Source organism: Notamacropus eugenii, chromosome 2 (genome assembly GCF_028372415.1).
Source record: "Notamacropus eugenii isolate mMacEug1 chromosome 2, mMacEug1.pri_v2, whole genome shotgun sequence".
Lineage (NCBI taxonomy): Eukaryota > Metazoa > Chordata > Mammalia > Diprotodontia > Macropodidae > Notamacropus > Notamacropus eugenii.
In genome coordinates this window covers 381,194,723-381,214,737 of record NC_092873.1, presented here as the reverse complement: position 1 = coordinate 381,214,737, position 20,015 = coordinate 381,194,723, and the positions used below count along the sequence as shown (strand labels likewise).

Genomic DNA, 20,015 nt, shown 5'->3' with positions numbered 1-20,015 from the left:
GAGACCCCCAGGGAGAGGACAGGGGCTGCAGGAAGCCCGTGTCACATCCTTTCTTTCTTCCCTTTCTTCCCTCTACTGCTTCTCCTTACTAAGACCCTCCCTCTGGGACCCTCCCATGCCCATCCAGAGACTCCTCACCTGAGGCTATGCTCTGGATGACAAGTGCAGGACGCCTCGCAGGCGAGACCGTAGCTACCCTCAGGGCAGAGGCGCTCAGTGCAGCGATCCCCAGAGAAGCCGTGCTCGCATAGACATGCCCCGTCGGCTGAGTAGCAGCGGGCCCCGGGGGCGCAGTCGCAGGTCTCTGCACAATCTTGGCCAAAACGATTCACTGGGCACTCCTCCCGGCACCTGGGCACCTAGCTCAGTGAGGATAGCCCTTCCATGCTCCACCCCCACCCACTGCTTGGCCAAGGCTCTGCCCACGCCCCCACCCACTAGGCACCCTAGACCCCACCCTTTTCAGATTCAGCCCCTGCACCTCCCATTCACCTGTCTCCGATGTATCCTGGAGCACAGTGACACTGCCCTAGGATGGGGTCGCATTGGCCACCGTTATGGCAGCGACACTCCTGGGTGCAACCCCTTCCATAGCGGCCCTCTGGGCATGGCAGGGAACAAATGGCACCCTGAAAAGAACAGAGTAGAGGGTGTCATAAAAGTCCCCAGGAATTCTCAGAGTTCCCAGTGCTAAGAGAAGCCATATGGAATCCATTTATCTATTTGGGAAACCAACAAACATTTATTAAATGCCTTGTCACCAGGGAGTACTAGGGCCCTCACTGTCTCCACTGTTATTTCCTAGGAGCTGTACTACTTCTGCCACTCACACCCCACTCCCTCCCAGCACACCTCCACAGAAACCTCTCCCTGGCAATAACCTTGACCCCAGCAATCTCGCTGTCCTCCACTATGAGTCCACCCCACTTCTAGTCTCCAGAAGCCCCCTCCAGCTTCTGACAGTCCTTCCCCAGGGACTCCCAGTGCTCTCCCACCAACTACCCCCATCCCTCCTACCATCCAGCCTGGGGGGCAAGTGCAGTTCTGGTCAAGGTTGTAGATACCCCCATTTTGGCAGGGATGGCTTCTGGGGCAGGAGAAGCCAACGGCAGCCAGATGACACGGTATCTCACAGCTGTGGAGTAAGATAAGGCCTGGATCAGGCAGGAGGGAAGGGAGAAGTCTTCACTCCATTCAACCTGCACTAGATGGTCTAGTATGGAATAGGCTTTTTAAAATACCTATGGATAAAATAGCATAAGTAGAAATGTTGCTGTTTTATACTCCCACTGGTAAGACCATTAGTTGATGGTAGGGATTCAATTACATTCAGCAAACATTTACTGAGAGGGAGTGAGGGAATAGGAACTTAGGAGAGGGTATACTGAATTTCTAATCAGAAAACTCCAAATTAATTAGGTAATACATGCGAAGTCACACACACAAATCTAAAAACTCAACTGTATGTCTACAGGATAAGAAAAATATGGTTATGAACAGTTCAAGGGGCTTTTGGCAAACAACTTGAGCCAGCAATATGGTGTGACAATGTCCAGAAAGGAGGTAGAAGTCATGCTAGACTGTCCAGGTTAGACCACACCTAGATTCACACTGTATTCTACTCTAGTCACCATATTTTAGGAGGGAGTTTAACAACTGAAACATAACCATGGCCAGAATGGGGGTGGGGGGGTGGGAAGCCATGTCAGAGGATGATCAACTAAAGAAAGTGCCAACATTTAGCTTGGAGAAAACTTTGGGAACACTTGCTGCCTTCAAGAATGTAAAGGTCTGCCATTGGAATGATTAAAATGCAAAGCCAAAAATACTGGTAGAGTTTCCAGAGAGACATATTTTGGCTCCAAAAAATAAGAGCTGCCTAGAGTGGAATGGGTTGCTTCATGAGTCAGTGAGCTCCCAGTTACAGGAAGTGTTCAGGCAGGAACATTCTGTTGGGAGTTCCTGCATTGAGTAAGAAAATGGACCATGTGAGAAGTTGGTTAAGTGAGTTGCCTCATTAGCTTATGGGTTCATAGGCTCAAACTTTAGAGCCAAAAGGAACCTGAGACATCGTTAAGTCCACTCCCATCATTTTATAGATGGGGAAACAGGTTCAGAAATTAAGTGAATTACCCAAGGTCAGAAAGGCAGTAAAGTGACAGAAATGAGATTCAAATGCTACACTCAATGCTCCATCCACTGACCAACAAAGCCTCTTATGGAACTAGAAGGAAGATAAGGCTTTGTTTGAGAACATTTGGGAGCATCTCCCTATGGGGCCTATGGGATTGTCCATGCAGCAACTATGGACATACCCCCAGGAACACAAGGCTGGGCTTTGGGCTTGTCTATAACCTCCACAGGGAGATGGACTCCTTGTTAAAAAGATTAAGGACAACTTCTGATCAAGTGTCAGTGACTGGGGTTATCTCTCCTCCCCCCCAACAAACTGGTTAAACCCCTTCATAAAATCCACTACTATGATTCTATATCTGTATATTCATACATCTTTATGACTATATTTGTGCATTACCTTTGTGTAAATGTCCATGTGAGTAAGTATGTATCTCTAGGTTTATGCCAAGGTGTGTCTCAACTCCCAAGATGCTTACCTGGGCCCGGTGCGGTTGGCAGGACAGTGACAGGCCCCCGTCTGGAAGTCACAGGAGGCTCCATGGCAATGGCATTGGGCCAGGCAAGCAGGCCCATAGAAACCAGGTGGGCAGGGCTGGAAGCATCCGGGAGGCTGGAAGCCAGGAGGGCAGACACAAACTCCAGTCTTGGGGTCACAAGTGCTGTTGTTGCCACATTCACAGAAATGTTCGCAGTTTTTGCCCCACAACTGCAAGGGGCAAGCTGAGGAATGGGGGTGGAATCATAGGCACAGTCAATCATTGGGAGATCATACCCTCACTTACCTGACCTGGGGCTCCTGGTTACTCTCCAATCTTTGTCCCTGCTTAGGCTTCTACTTTCTTCTGTAATCTCTCTATTTCTTTATCATTTCCTCTTTGTATTTCTCAGTTTCTCTGTCTCTTCCTTTGTCTCTGCCTCTTTGGGGCTCTCTCTCCCTCCTTCCTTTCTTCCTCCTCTTTCTCTCTCTTCTTCTTATCTCTCTCTGTCTCTCTCTGTGTCCTCTTTATTTCTGCTGCTTTGTGTCTCCCTCTTTCTAATCCTTAGAGTTGCCCAAGCCTGCTTTGGGTCCCAGTCCCAGCTCCTAGATTTTCCTCACAATCCCCATCCATCATCCCCTCCTCTACCTCCTGAATCTCTCTGGGGTTCTTCCATGATAGAGAGGGGTTCCAGGAGGGTATGGACAAGAGAGGGCCCAACTGGGGATACTTACAGGAAGAGCAGTCATCCCCCCTCCAACCATTCTCGCATTGGCATCGATCTGGAGCAATGCATCGGCCATGGACACACTCCTGAGAACACAGAGCTGGGGATGGGGGTGGGGGGGGAGAGTGGTGAAGGAAACAGACTTGCCCCTTTTTCCCCAAAGCTACCAAAGCCCAGCCCCATCTCCAGCTATTTCAGAAGATCAGAATACCCCATTTCTACTCCACTTTCCTCACAATAACTTTGTAACAATGTTGGGCAGGCATCTTTATCCCTATTTAATAAGTGAAAGAAATAAACACCAGTCTTTCACAACCAGTATGTGTCAGAGCCAGGAGAAAGGAGGCCTCCTGACTCTGGGACCTGGGTCATTTCCATTACTGCCTCTCATTTCCAAGAACTCATCCAGCCTGGAGATTAGAGGCTGACGTTGTTCAAGCTGGGCTTGGGGAGAAAAAGGAGAGGCTCTGGAAATAGAAGAAGAGTGAAGCTAGAGAAGGATAAAGCAGAGCAGGGATCCTTGGGGAGGCCAAGGAACGGGGAGTGAGGAAACTAAGGGAGAGGTAGTACAAAAAATGAGAAGACAGAGAAAGGGAGACAAAAATGGGAACATACAGAGAGAGGCACACATGGATAAAAGCAGATAGGATGTGAAAGAGATACATAGACAGAACCAAGATAGAAAGACAATAATAATAGCCCATAATTGGAAGCTGTGTACAGCGCTTTCCTCCCAACAACCTAGAGAGGTGGATAGTACAAGTAATATTCTCATTTGTGCATGGGAAAATAGTCTCATTGAGGCTGAGCCTCAATGTCATATGTGGCAGAGCCAAGATTTTGCCCTAGGTCTTCAAAGGGGAGACAGAGAGAGAGAGAGGGAGAGAGAGAGAGAGAAGGGTTAAGAGGGAGGCAGAGGAGAGAGAGATAGAGTCAGGCAGAGAGGAAAGAAGGAAGAGGAAGGAAGAGAGAGACAGAGAGAAAATGGAAGGAGGGAGGGGGAGAGAGAGAATAAGGAGACAGAGAGAGGTGTGAGAGAGAAAGGAAGGAAGAAATGAAGGAAAGAAGGGAGGAAGAAGGAGAGAAATGAGGGAAGGAAAGAAAGAAGGAAGGAACGAGGGAAGGAAGAAAGAGGGAGAGAGGAAGGAAGCAAGGAAGGAAAGAAGGAATGGAGGGAGGGAGGAAAAAAGGGAGAGAGGCTAGGGAAAGAAAGAAAAGCAATCCAGAAAGGATGGAAAGAGAGACAGAGGCACTTTTGGGAAAGGCGGGGGGGGGGGGGGGGGGGGGCGGGGCTTAGGGTCGACAAGTTAGACCCCATTGAAGGGCTGGGGCCAAATTTTACTCACATTCCACAAGTTGATATTTCCCTATTGCTTTGAACCTCCCACCTCCCTGGACCATTTGCTGCTAACTCAGCACATGTGGGGATGGTTGGGGGCCAGATGTGGTAGGCAAGGCCAAGATTCAGGGATGCGTAGGAGGGGGTGGGGTCTGACTGGACTCACGGACACAGGCTCCACTGCTCTCATAGTAGCCTTGGCAACACCGAAGGCGCCTCCGGTGATCTACCTTCACTGCCTGGCGATAAGCTGTGCGGTACACAATCCTAGGATTGGATCAGAAGGAAGAGAGTGAGGAGAGAGGGAGAAGGCTTCCGTGCATCCACAGAGTTTATAGGAGGAGGAAATCCATTCAGACTACAGTAAGAGCAATTGGGGTTTGATTTGAAGGAGGGCTTCCCATCTGTCTGATTCAAAAGATAACAGAAGGGTAAATGAAGCCCCCCTCTCTCTGGGGCCTATTTAGAAACTAGAAGAACTGCATTCCCTATCTCCTAACATCAGAACCACAAACATGTCACAGTTGAACCACATACTCATACATATATCTTTCCCCTCCCAGAATCTGTCTGTCATAAGATAGACTGAGAATGGTCTTTTCCAAAGGAGAGATGGCTAGATGATATGACTATTAAGGTGAAAGTATTACATTTGAGTTAAAAAAAAAATCAGCAGTAAAAGGACAGGATGAAGAGGAAGGTGACTAACTCAGTTCATGTGATAAAGATATGACTATTTTCATGTCTGCAAATTCCTTATGTCAACATATTGAAAGATTGTATGGATTTAGAACCAGAAGACCCAGGTTTGAATTCTGTCTCTGCCACTTTACTTGTGAGACCTTGGGCAAGTCATCTCTGTGGGCCTCAATTTCCTCATCCTCCCCTCAAATTGGGGAATGAAACTAAATCAGTGGATGAATCAACAAGTACTTCTTACGTGCCTATTATATGCCAGTCTCTAGGCTAGGTAAAAAAGTCCCTTCCAATCCTGAAGCTATGGTCTTATGTCTCTCAGATCTATGTATCCAGCACCAATCTCTTTTTTTTTTTTATTAAATTATTTTATTGGTTTTCAGTGTTCTATAATCACTTCCACATATCTTAGATTTTTTTCCCTCCCTCCCCCATCTTCTCCCTTCCCTCCCCACTCCCTCCCTGAGACGGCATGCAATCTTATATAGGTTCTACACATACATTCCTATTAAATACATTTTCACCTTAGTCATGTTGCATAGAAGAATTAAAATGAATGGGAGAAATCATAAAACAAAACAAAACACAATACAAAAGAAAATGGTCTGCTTCATTCTGTGATCCAATTCCATAGTTCTTTCTCTGGATGTGGAAGGTGTTTTGCCTCAAGAGTCCACTGGGAATTTGTTAAGTCCTTGCATAGCAATGAAGTACTAGGTCTACCAGAAAAATTCCTCATACATTGTGGTTGTTGCTGTGTACAAAGTTCTCCTGATTCTGCTCCTTTCACTCAGCATCAGATCATATAAGTCTTTCCAGGCCTCTCTGAAGTCTTCCTATTCATCATTTCTTATAATACAATAGTCTTCCATTACATTCATATACCGCAACTTGTTTGGCCATTCCCCAATTGATAAATGGTCAAAGGATATGAAAAGGCAGTTTTCAGAGGAAGAAATTAAAGCTATCTATAGTCATATGAAAAAATGCTCTAAATCACTATTGATTAGAGAGCTGCAAATCAAAACAACTCTGAGGTACCACATCACACCTATCAGATTGGCTAACATGACAAAACAAGAAGATGATAAATGTTGGAAAAGATGTGGGAGAGTTCGAACACTAATTCATCGTTAGTGGAGCTGTGAGCTGATCCAACCATTCTGGAGAGCAATTTGGAACTATGCCCAAAGGGCTACAAAAATGTGCACACCCTTTGACCCAGCAATACCGCTTCTAGGACCGTATCCCCAAGAGATCATAGAAATGGGAAAGGGTCCCACATGTACAAAAACATTTGTAGCAGCACTCTTTGTGGTGCCCAGTCTCTTTCCTCAACTCACCAACCACCTGCCAGACTTCTCTCCTAGATGAATCTCAGACTTGGCAAGTTCAAGAACTCATCACCTTTCCCTTTACCCTGCTCTCTCTTGCAAACTTCCCTATTTCTATCAAGGGTAATATCTTTCTGATCACCCAGGATCCCAAGGTCAGGAATCTTGACTCTTCTCTGTTCCCCATCAAACACATTTAATTAGTTGCCAAGGCTTGTTCAGTCTATCTCCCTGGCATCTCTCTCATCCAACCCCTTTTTTTCATATAACCACCACTCTGGTTCAGGCTCCCAGTGTCTCTTACCTGAACAATTAAGATAGCCTCCAGTCTCCCCACCTCTCCAACTCAACCTCCACACAACTGCCAAAATAACTCTCCTAAGTCATAATTATGACCATTCCACTCAATCTCAAAAGTCTTCAGTGACTACTTATTACCTATACAACAAAATGTAAACTTCTCAGACTGCTATTTAAAACTCCTCACAACAGGCAGATTTCAGAAAAACCTGGAAAGACTGGAAAGTCTTGTACCTCTACATCTTAGAGTTGTAAGTTTCCCTCAAGGCTCACCTTAGGTACCACATCATTCTTGGTACTCTCTACCTCCTCAAATTATTTTGTTTTATGAGTTATATCTTCTAATAGAAAGCAAATTTATTGAGAATGGGACTGTTTTGTTGGGGTTTTTTGTCCCTGTATCCCCATTAGGACCAATACCATCTTAAGAGGATAGGGTTGGGCACTGGGACTTCACTGATAGAAGGGAAATCCCTAGAGAAAATTCCCTCTGTCAAGGCAGATCGGCCCGGCTCTGCAGCTTAGAATCTTAAAACATTGTTTGGGGCACTTAACAGTTATGTAACTTGCCTGGTCACACAACTGGTATGTGTCAGAGGCAGGAATTTAAAGCTAGGACTTCCTCTGATGAAGCCAGCCCTCTGTCCATTGTGCTAAGTTTCCATTAGTCTGGTACATTAATAGGTACTTAAATGCTTATCGAATTCAATTGACCATAGAAACGAGGACCAGAAGCAATACTTAGAAGTGATTATTTGAAGGTAGATTTTGGTTCAATGTGAAGAAAAAACTTTCCACCAGTTAGAACTATCCCAAAACAGGCTGGTAGTAAGTTACCGGACTCCTGGAAGGCTTTCAATCACTAGGTGGCCATTGGGTGGGGCCATAGTACAAAGAATTTCGGCTTGGGTATGCATTGGACTAGATCAGGGGTTTCTTAATCCTTTCATCTATCATGGACCTCTTCAGCAGGCTGGTGAAGCCCATGAATCTCCTCTCAGAATCATGATTTCAAAGAATTGAAACAAATACTCAATTTCAGCTAGAGGTTAGTGAAAATAAAGATGCAATTAACTTTTTCCTTTCCAAGTTCATAGACTCCTCTGAAATGGGTCCAAAGACCCCAAGTTAAGAAACCCTCTTATAGAGGATATCAAAACACCTTCTGTGCAAAACCTTCTTTGCTCAGAAGGAGGGCTGGTGCATCAGAGTGACTCACTGGATAGAGTGCTAGACCTGGAGCATAGAAGACCTGAGTTCACATCCTGCCTCAGATACTTACTAGCTTTGTGACCTTGGTCAAGTCCCTTACTCTGTTTACCTCCATTTTCTTATCTGCAAAATGAGGGTAATAGTAGCATGTATCTCCAAGGGTTGTTGCAAGGACTGAATGACATAATAACTGTAAAGCACAGGGCCTGGCACGTGTCATTATCAGAGAAGGGGCATGCTATTTTGTTGGGTACAATTGCTCCTCGAGGACAGGGATTGTTAACACTTTTGTCTGGATCTAGCACAATGCCTGGCACATCGTAATCACTTAATAAGTGATTGCTGGGGCAGCTAGGTGGCGCCATAGTTCACAGAGCGCTGGGCCTGAAGTCAGTAAGACTCATCTCCCTGAGTTCAAATCTGACCTCAGAGACTTACTAGCTATATGATCCTGGACAAATTACTTAACCCTATTTGCCTCAGGTTCCTCATCTGTAAGATGAGCTGGAAAAGGAAATGGCAAACCACTCCAGTATCTTAGCCAAGAAAATCTAAATGGGGTCACCAAGAATCAGACACAACTGAAAAAAAAAAAGACAACAAAGTGACTGCTGATCAAGTGAAGGAGACAGAAGCAGGGCTGATACCTTGAAGTCCAGAGCATCCTGAACCTCCAGAGGCTTTCTCCTTGAAGGCTGATGGATTGGGAGAAGTACTTACTTTGGCTGAGGACAGGAATGATCATGACCCCAAGGCTGGTTGCATGGCTCAGTGGGAAGTTGAGTGTAGGGATGAGAGTAGGATTCCTTCATTGTAGTGGTGTAACTAGGGTGGAAGAACAGTCAACATGGCATAGCACCCCTAACCAAGGGCATCAGAAGACATTGTTACAAGTCCTGGGTCGGTCAATAACTCTGCTGTGTGACCCTGGTAAAGCATTTCTCCCTGCTCCCCAATTTGGGCTTCAGTTACTTTTTCTTTAAATAGGACTCCCTAAGTAGAACCCATGGAGTTAGATTCAAGGTATAGGTTGGACTGTGAGTCAATATGTCTTTTAGGTTACATTTGGGGAATTTTTTACAAGCTTAAAAATGTTGAAAGTTACCCTAACTTCTGAAATAATTCCCCAGTATTTGAATTAGCTCCATCATGTTCATCAGAAATAGTTACCTAATCTAAGAGATAACAAGGATAAAGGAATCCTCTCTCTATCCATCTATTTGAAAACTTAGAGAACTTCATGCCCCATTCCTCAATCTCAGAATTACAGATTCAAAGAATGTCATAGTTTGATGGGATATTTTAGGGGGGCAGAAATCTCATGTCTTAGACACCTCTCCCAACATCTGGAATACTTAAGGTAGTTTCCCTCAAAATACTCATATGGAACCATTCATTTCTTGATATCTGGACCCCACCCTCTCCCTCCCTTATCCTACCCTCCCAACACATCTGGAATTCATAAGCCAAGCCCAGGTCAAACTTCCAGTCCCATCTCATACTTGGGCATTTGGAGCCAAACTCTGCTCTCTGATCTTTTTTTCTTTCCTCTTTTTTATTTCTCTTCCCTTCGTCCTTCCCATCACTTGCCTCCTTTCCTTCCGTGACCCCAACTGGGTTATGGTAAATCTTAACAAATTCCCCAGTGCCTTCCCCAATGACAGAAAGAGACAGAGACAAGGGTAGTGAAAGAGATAGGGATCTTTATGGAGATGGAACAGAGACACAGATGGTGCCAAGAGAGAGACAAAATGAGAGACAATAAAAAAGAAAGATGTGGTGTATAATGATTACATACTGGAAAAAGAGAGATTTAGGAGAAGATTAGGTATAGAGACTGAGAAACAGGTAAAGAAACAGATTGAGAGAGACAGAAATGAGGATAAAGATTGAACGGAGATTAGGTCAGAGACAGATAAAGATAGATAGAGATAAAGCTTGAAAGAAGAGAAAAGAAAGCGACAGAGAAACTAATAGGAAGAGATAGGATCCAAGACAGGAACAGTAGAAATGAGGAGTAGAGAAAAGGTAGTTGTGGAAGGGTCTGTGAAAGGAAGGGGGTAATAAAACCAGGAAGTGGAGGGGTCTTTGGTATTGACAATGGCCCAGGATCATCCAGGGGACTTCATCTCTCACCTTTCCCAGTAGCTACAGACATTGGGATCATTAGGGTTGAGAGTGCTACCCTGTCCCAGCAGGAGGAGGAAGACAACAGTCAGTGGTAGCAGTATCCTGGACAGCATGGGGCCACCTGAGGGTCTGGAAACTTTCTGTATGACCTTGGATAAGTCACCTAAAACCTGTAGACTTCAGTTTCCTCATCTGAAAAATAAGAATAATAATACACTCAGAGGACTTATTAACAGTAAAGTCTTATGTGTGTTAGTTTTTATCATTGTCATTACATGTAAAAAAAAGGCTAAGAACTGGGGATACTTAACTTAGAAAAGAGAATGCTTTTGGTGTTGGGGGAGGAAGGAGGAGGATCCCTGACTTCAATTATTTCAAAGATTGTTTTGGCTCCAGAATACAGAGCTAGGAGCAACAAAGGGAAGGTGAAGAAAAGGTGTTTTAGGCTTAACGTACTATAGTAATCTCCCCATTCCCAGTGGTATTTAAATAGTAGCTAGTTTATCACTTGTTGGATCCATTGTAGCAAGGAGTATGTTGGGCAGGGAATTAGGTTTGGGGGATTCTAAAGCTCCCTACCTCCTCTAATATTCTAGAAATCGGGGATCCTTGACTACTTAAGCTATTTGGAAAGAAAAAGTTCCCCCAGGGTTCAAGTTCCAGCTTTGAAAATTATTTGTTTTGTGATCTTAAGAAAGTAACTTCTCCCTTGGGGGCCTCAGTTTCCTCATCTGTATAATGAGGGAGATGAATTAAATGTGGATTTACAGTCTCTGCCAGCTCTCAGTCCTATGATCCCTCCATCTTCTGATGCTCAAAAGGAGCTCAGGCATCTGACCCTGTATATAGTTTCATCTTGGGACCTGGTCCCTGAGAGTTAGCTTTCCTAAGTCTCTGTCCATCTCTCCTTTCTCACTGAGCAGTCAGAAATAGAATAAATGGCAAAGTTGAGATTTGAACTCAGGGGAAGCTCTCATCTCAAGGCCTTAAGCCTAAAAGACTTAAGTGCTTAAGGATCATAGAGTTCTAGACTCTTCTGTGTTGTCCACCTCCCAAACCCCCAGAGCCACATCACCACACACACACACACACACACACACACACACACACACACGCACACACACGCACACACAGCCTCACATCAGCGTGGGAAGAGAATCAGGATCCGAAGATGAGGTCGCTGTCTCAGGAGAACAGCTCCCAGCTAAGAAGGGGATCAATTTAATGAGCTGCTCCTTGACCCATAGCCCTCCATTCCCGGCCTGGGTTTCAGATTCTGTTCAGTGTTGATATAACTCCTCTCCCCATACCCCCCAAGGCAACCACATCTGCTTGTAATTTTTTTTTCTGGAAAGAAAGTGAGGTCCCACTTTCAGGCAGCTTATCCCCAAAGAGCATCCCGGAATGCTGGATGCCTGAATCTCAAAACCCCTCAGTCTCCATCCCCCACATACTCCCCAAGTATCATCAGGGCCTCCTTCCCATCTCTAAGATGGGTCACCCTCTCCTTTTCCTTCTTCGGACAGCGGGGGATAGAACACTAGACCTGGAGTCAGGAAGACCTCATTTCAAATCTAACCTCCTATTTAGTGGCTGTGTGTCCCTGAGCAAGTTACTTAGCCTCTGTCTGCCTCACTTTCCTCATCTGTCAAATGCAGATAACAATAATATACCTCCAAGCGTTGTTGTAAGGATCACATGAGATAATAATTATAAAATGTGTAGCACAGCGCCCAACACATAGTAAGTGCTAGGATAAATTCCTGACGACGGTGCTGCTGCTGCTGCTGCTGTCTAGCCTCAGACACTTACCAGCTACATGACCTTGGGCAAGTACTTAACTCCTGTCTTCCTCAGTTTTCTCATCAGCAGATATGGAACTAATAATAGCAAGCACCTCCCAGGGTTGTTGTAAGAATTCGGTATTTGTAAAGCCCTTTCCAGGCTTTAAAGCACCATGTGAATACTCGCCATTATTACTATTCCTGTAGGTCTCCAAAGAAGAGAAGACAGCTTCTCCCTAACGCTGACTCATTTAAGTGTCTTCTGCTCTCCTTGGGAAGTCTACTTCTTTCAGGTTGGTGGAGATGAAAGCTCGCTCCTCTTATTTTTTCCTCAATCCTTTGTTCCAGTGGGTGATACTCCAGACATCCTTACAGTCTAACATCAACCTTTTAGCTTCAGTGCCAGTCCCTGAGTTCCCTCAGACATTACCCTTACCAGAACCCCAGGGTGCTATAGTGGAAAAAGCATTAGACCAGTCATCACAAGACCTGGGTTCAAATCCCGGGTCTGCCCATTATATACAACCTCTCTTTGGGACTTAGATTGCTGATATTTAAAGTGAAGAGGTTGACTGACTGGATGAAATCTAAGGTCCCTTTCAGTTCTAATAACCTATGAATCACCATGCCCTGTAAGCTTTGTCTCCTGTGCATGTCTAGCTAACCCTGCTCCCTTCTTGGTTCCAGTTTCTCTCTCTCTCTCTCTCTCTCTCTCTCTCTCTCGATCTCTGTCTTTGTCTCTGTCTCTCTGTCACCTTCTCCCTCTCCCCATTCATAAGTCACTCACTAGCCCTCTGTGATATTAATCTGAGTGGGATGGGTGACCAGTCCTGGCATAGGAAGGGGCAACCTTGTCTGGGGCTAGAAGTCTGAGGTGGGAAGGCTGACCATAATTCCTATAGCCTGGGACCAGTAGAGTACATAAAAGCTGATGGGGGTTAGGGGGAGGGGGTAATGATGCCTGGAAGAGCAACACAGGATACAGAACCTGAAAACAGGAAACAGACTAGAGAGGATGTGTGTCAGGGGAAGACAGCAGCAGCAGGGACAGAACACTCTCTGCTGTGGGGTGCTGAGCCCTTGGAACCCTCCTGCTGGGCTCTGATTAGAGCCTCCTATATAGCTAGGTGATAAGATGAGGAGCTCTGGGGAGAGAGTTCAAGGACCCAGGATTTGAGAGAAACAAACAATGGAATCTAGTGATAAGAATGTGGAATTTTTCGGAGTCCAAGGAGCTGGGTTCAAGTTTAGATGCCGCCATCTACCAGCTGTGTGAGCTTGAGCAAGCCTTTCAAGGACAGGAGACTCATCTTTAAGATGAAGATAAACAGATCTGTTCCTCCTACCTCACAGACTGTTAATGAGGAAAATGCTATCTACATAAGCCATCAACAGGGATAGAGGTTAGACTCAGGATTTTACTGGTGTAGGTAGCTACCTGGTGAAAAAAACTCCCCCTCCCAATGCAAGGAAATACTTCCATTGCAATTTATAGCCCTAGAGAGTTATTAGGGCAGAATTAGAGATTAAGTGACTTGGCCAGGATCACACAGCCAGTGTGTGTTAGAGATAGGACTTGAACCCACTCTTCCTGGTTCTGGAGCCTGCTCTCTATCCATTATACCTCTTGAGCTATTATTAGGACTTATTAATCATTTAAAGTAGTGTTTATTAATAATAACTATCTGTAGTGCCTGGAATAAGAAAGACATTTCTCTTTGGCTTGGTCTCCAGGGACTGACCTTCTAGTGCAGGGGAGGATATCTTACTCCCTACTAGGGCGAGGGTCAGGACTGGACTCTGGGCATAGCAAGTCTGTGCCCCTTCCCCTAACAAAAATCCTGGGGGGCAGACAGAAGGAGTGAGGGAGCAAAGAAAGAGGTAGAGGTAGAAGGAGAAAGGGGAGAAGGGATTTAGTCAGAGCCCCTTTGCCTAGCCAGATCTGAGAAAATCTTTGGAGTCCCTGCCTCTAGTTAACTGCCTGCCTTCCTGCCTCTCTCTTTCTGCTATCTCTGTCTCTCTGGTTAGTTCTTCAGTATCACTCCCTGCCTTTTTCTTTCTCTAATTCCCTCCCTGACTCTTTCTCCAATTCTCTCTCCTCCCCCACAGCCCCCATCCCAGAGCAGCTGCTGAGTTTGTTTTGAAAATTCCCAGGACCGGAAACTGGCTGGGCCTCTATCCACTCCTTTCCTAGGTCCCTGGGGCCTTCGGGTCAGTCTAGTGCTGGGCCAGGACCAGGGCCATAGGAAGGAATTTTTTTTGCTAATGGGGCCCTAGAAATAGTTATGGAATAAATAAAAATGTTCTACAATGGAAACAGGGGGCCTGGGTGTCTCCCAAATGGAACTATGCTCCCTAATATTCTAGAGCAGTTACAGCCCTGACCCTGGGTAGCCACCTCCTACCCAGTCACCTCCAAGTCCCACAGGAATCTTTAGATCTAAGCCTTGGGTGAAGAAGGAGGTTAGTGAGTAGGTGAGGCAGCTGGGTTAGGCTGGGCCCTAGTGGGAGTTTGGGAAATCAGTTCTCAGTTCAGCCAACAATATTTTTTGAATGAAAGATTTAATAAATGAATGAATGAATGACTGAGGTCAGAAGGAGGTAGAGATGGGTCAATTTCAACACTCCAATCTAGCCTCAGATACTAGCTGTGTGACACTGGGCGAGTCACTTAACTTCTCCTGTCTCACTTTCCTCATCTGTAAAAGGGGATCAGAATAGCACCTCCCTCCTAGGATTGCTGTAAAGATCAAATGAGGTATTCAGTACCTAGCACATAATAGATGCTTTATACATGGTTATTCCCTTCCTTTCCCCCAACTATTAAATGGTCAGAGATATTTTAGAGGTAGAAATGATGGAATTTGGTAGTATTGGATATGGGGGACTGACAGAGATCAAAGCAAAGAGTGACTATGAGGTTTTGGACCTGGTACACTGGGAAGATGGTGATGCCATTCATAGAAATTGAGAAATTAGAGAGAAGGGCAGGTTTAGGGGAAAAGATTAAATTCAATTTTAGACCATGTTGAAAATTAGGTATTGACAGCCCAAGGTTCAAGCCCCAGTCCATCTTCCTGATGGACATCTCCAACTGAGTGTTCAGTAGGTATGTGAGTTCCTACTATGTGACTTATACATAATAGGTATATAATAAATATTGTTGGGTTAGATTGGTAGGATGTTGAGGGAGAGAGCTATCCAAAAGGCAACTGGAAATCCTGGACTGGAATTCTGGGAAGAAGTTAAGGTTGGTGCTATAGAGTAGAGATTGATCTACACAGAAGTGATATTTAAAGTTAAGAAGTGGGTGAGACCATCAAGGGAGAAAGTGTAGAAAGAGAAAAGTGCCCAAGATAGAACTTTGGGAATATCCTCATGCATTCCTGCCATATTTAACTCATAGGATCATGGTCTGTAGAGCTCGAAAGGGCTCTGGGAATTTGGAGTCCTTTGAATGTCAGGGACAAAGAGTTATTAATGACTTGTTGGTTTACAAGGAGATCCCTAGTAGAATGCCCAATGCTATTTAAAGTACTTCTCAATTATTTGAATAAAGGAATAGACAGCAACCTTATCAGATGTTCAGAAGACACAAAGCTAGGAAAAGTAGGTGGCTAACAGTATGATCCAAATATATTTTTAGAAGCTGCAACATCAGACCAAAACTCATAACATTACACTGCATCGGAATAAATGTAATGTTATATACTTGGGTTCAAATACAAGATGGTGGGGACTTGGCTAAACAGTGGTTCATCTGAAAAAATCTCCAGTTTCAGCTAGCTTAATAAGCATCATTGGTGTGATGTAGCATCTGGAAAACTTGATTTGACCTTGAACTTCATTAAGAAAAGCATAGCGTCTAGGACTAGAGAGGAAAATCTCACAGTACTCTCTGCCCTACTAAGTCCACATCCTGAGTATTATTTTTAGTTCTGGGTACCACATTTCAGGAAGAACATTGATAATGTTCAAGATAGATAATGTACAGAAGTAGGATGATGGAAGCTTTAAGATCATGTCACATGAGACTTGATTGAAGGAACTAGAGTAGTTATACTTTCAGAAGTGGGGAAAGGGACAAACATTTATTAAACACCTACTGTGTGCCATAAGCTGTGCTTAGTGCTTTTAATTATCACATTTGATCCTTACAGCAACCCTGGGAAGTAGGTGCTATGATTATCCCCATTTTACAGTTGAGGAAGCTGTAGCAGACAAAGATTAAATGACTTGCCCAGGGTGCTGTTCAGTCATTTTTCAGTCATGTCTGACTCTTTCTGACCCCATTTGAGGTTTACTTGGCAAAGGTACTGGAGTAGTTTGCCATTTCCTTCTCCAGTTCATTTTAGAAATGGAGAAACTGAGGCAAATAGGGTTAAGTGACTTGCCCAGGGTCACACAGCTGGTAAGTGTCTAAGGCTAGATTTGAACTCAGATGAGTTTTTTTGACTTCAAGCAAGGCACTCTACCCACTATACCACCTAGCTGCCACCACTACCACCACCACCATCACCATCACCAACACCATCATCATCATGACTAGCATTTATATAGCAATTTAAGATTTCTGATGTGCTCTAAAGATATTATCTTATTTGATCTGCACAACAACCCTGTGAGGAAGGGAATTGCTCTTATCTCCATTTTATAAATGAGGAAAATGAGTCTTAGAGGGTCAAGTGATTTGCCAGGGTCACTGACACCATATCCAAGACAGGATTTGAACCCAGCCCTCCCTGATTCTAGATCCAGCTCTCTCTCTGTCTCTCTCTCTCTCTCTCTCTTTCTCTGTATATATATATATATATATATATATATATATATATATATATATATATATATATATATATATATATATATATATATATATATATACACAAAATACTTTCCTTTTTCAAAGAAGACAACTTTGCCCAAAGTTATGAATCTAGAATGACTCAGAGAAGGCCCTTGAGTCCAAGTCTTTCTGACTTCAAGTCTAAAACTCTATTTATTGATGGCAAGATGATATCTCTCTCATGTGCTTCCCATATACTAACATGTACTCCCTTCCCTGTTCTTGACCCCCAAATAAGAATTATCTCACATAGCCTCAGTCCCTCCATTATATCTTCTCCCCAAACCAAATCAGTTGTATATTAGGTACTGACAGCCCAAGTTTCAAGCCCCAGTCCTATGTCACCATCTCCCTGTGGGACATCTCCAACTGTGTGTTCAGTAGGCATATGACTCCCTCCTATGTGACTTATACATAGTAGGTACATAATAAATACTGTTGGATTAGATTGGCAGGATGTTGAGGGAGAGAGCTATCCAAAAGGCAACTGGAAATCTTGTCTCCTTATCAGTATCTTCCTCATCCCTAACTTGTTTAAACCCTGAAATTATGAGGAAATACGTTCTTTCTTTTTTCATTCATTCAAACTTGCCCAGTCTTTTAACTCTTTCAATTATTTATGCATTCCTTCATCCACTAGTTATTCACTCAGAAAAATGTGAGCCTGACAAAGGACCCTTCCCATAGGTTATCCCCAGAGTTAAGACACTGTCCTCACTGTCCTCCATTTAAGAGGAAATATGATTTAGATCACTGACCTTGGAATCAGATAGATGAAGGTTCAGATCCTACTTACACAATTGCTAGATCTATGACCTTAGGGTGGTCACTTAATCTCTGCCTCAATTTCCTAATCTGTAAAGTGAGGAATTCGAAGAGATCATGTACTCAGCTGAAAGGGGAACTGAACTCAGAGGCCATCAAAGACCGATGACAGAGGTTGGATTTGCTGACCTCTGGGTTCCCTTCTGACTCCAACTTTCTGATCCTGTTAGAGATCTGCTCCACTCTTCTCCCCTCTGGGACAATCTTGAACTGATGGACTCACATCTCAGCATTCCATCTTCCTGATTTGGTGGAAATTACACTGGGCTTGGTCATCAATTAGAGCACCAGCTTAGCCACTTTTATAGCCAGAAGGCATCTCAGGCATCATTCAGTTTAACCCTTGCCTAAATTATAAATTCTGCCTAGAATGTCCTTGACAAATGGCAAACCAGAAATGGTCAGTTTCTCTAGGTAGACTGTTCCACATTTGTTTTGCCTGGTTTTATTTGGTCTAGACCTGTGACTTCAGCCATGAAAGAAGCTCCTGGTGTGGAAACTCCTTTCCCTGAGCAGATTTGCAATTCATTTGTAATTCACTTACATCTGAGCCAGTGCCTAGGGTTACAATAGACTTGTCCATTGTCACACAGCTAGTTTGACAGAGGCAGAGCTTGAACCAACCAGGTCTTCCTGACTCGAAAGCTGCCTTTCCACACCATCCAACCTCTTTCCTCTGAGTCATAGGTTTAGAGCCAGAAGGGAGCTCGTTTCATTGGTGCATCTGTTGGCAGCTGTGATCATTAGTGCATTTTCCTTTCTGTGGATCAAAAATCTTCCTCCCTATAATTTCCACCCATTGGTCCTATTTCGATCCTCTGGGGTCAAGTAGAGCAAACCTAATTCTTCTTCCATGTGACATCTCAAGATTTTAAAGAGCTATGAGTTCATTGCTGTGGAGTCTGTCTCTGAAGAAGCTAATTCCAGTCCTTGACTGCCTTCATATAGAAAACAAAGTGGCCCAAGTGATAGAAGGTGGACCTGAATTCAAATACAGCTTCAGATACTTCCTAGGTGTATGATCCTGGGCAAGTTCCTTAATCAATATCTGCCTCAGTTTCCTCAGCTATAAAATAGGAATCATAATAGCACCTACTCCTCAGGGTTGTTGTGAGATCACAGGAGGCAATATGTGTAAATATGCATAGCCCTGTGTCACACAGAAGATGCTTATTAAATGCTTATTCTTTTTCCCTTCCTTTTCATGAGGTGTTGTAGCTAAAAATAAATAAATAAATACTCTCGTTCTGATGGTCAGCACTATCTTTTGTTCTTCTTTGTGGACAAACTTAGTCATTATAGTTGTACAACACTCAATTTAATTATTTTCTTTCCATTTACATTGTAGTTATTGAATATATTGTTTTCCTGGTTCTCTTTATTCTACTTTGCATCAGTTTATATAATTCTCCTGTTAATACAGCTTAATATTGTGCTAGTTCTTTTGGTTTCCATATCACATTGTTAATTTGTATTGAATTTTCAGACCAGTAAAACCTTACAGATCTTTTTCACATCTATTGACTTTCTACCCACATCTCCTTCGTCCTATATTTAAGAAATTGATCTTTTGAACCTAAGCATAGGACTTTACATTTATCCTTATTAGAATCCAAATTGTAACTTCAGCCTGCTTGTTCCAGCCTACTGCATCTTTCTATCACCCACACAATAGCTATTCCTATCAGAAATGGATAAGTATATTATCTTTGCCTTCATCTAATCATTGATCAAAATCCTGATCAGAGCAGAACCACAGGCAGAAATAGTAGGTGCTCCACTAACTAGGGAGCAAGACTTTTACTAGCTACAACATGGACTTAGGAAAACCATTTGCCTTTCCTGGACCTCAGTTTCTTCCACTTTATCAGCTTTTAAATATTCCATGACCCGCTCTAAATCTATCTTTCCGGCTTTGTTGACCATTACATCCCATCCCATACTTTGTTATCCATCCAAACTGGTCTTCTTTCTGTTTCTTAAATATGATGGCCCATCTCCCATCTCCCAATGGCTGTCCCCCTTTCCTGGAATGCACTTCTCCCCACTTTTTGCTCTTATACTCCCTCTCTTCCTTCAAGACCTAGCTCAAGAATCTTTCTATATGAAGCATGGCACATAGTAGGCATTTAATAAATGCTTGTTCCTTCCTTCCCTAGCCTTTTCTACTTCTAGGGTTTTCCCTCTCAAACTATCTAGTGTGCAAGTTAAGA

General features: G+C 43.8%; 1 protein-coding gene across 4 annotated transcripts in view; it reads right to left on the bottom strand.

Annotated features, from left to right (window-relative positions):
- PEAR1 (platelet endothelial aggregation receptor 1) overlaps positions 1-20,015 on the bottom strand; it is a 43,212-nt gene that overhangs the window by 11,014 nt on the left and 12,183 nt on the right. For all 4 annotated transcript variants that reach the window (XM_072647303.1, XM_072647305.1, XM_072647304.1 and 1 more), the window contains 8 exons: positions 10,357-10,542; positions 8,941-9,045; positions 4,845-4,945; positions 3,347-3,439; positions 2,613-2,856; positions 1,018-1,135; positions 493-629; positions 139-351 (listed from right to left, as the gene is read on the bottom strand). In XM_072647303.1, coding sequence (XP_072503404.1) covers positions 139-351; positions 493-629; positions 1,018-1,135; positions 2,613-2,856; positions 3,347-3,439; positions 4,845-4,945; positions 8,941-9,045; positions 10,357-10,463 — 1,118 coding nt within the window. In that variant the 5' untranslated portion in view covers positions 10,464-10,542. The remainder of the gene's footprint in view (positions 1-138; positions 352-492; positions 630-1,017; positions 1,136-2,612; positions 2,857-3,346; positions 3,440-4,844; positions 4,946-8,940; positions 9,046-10,356; positions 10,543-20,015) is intronic.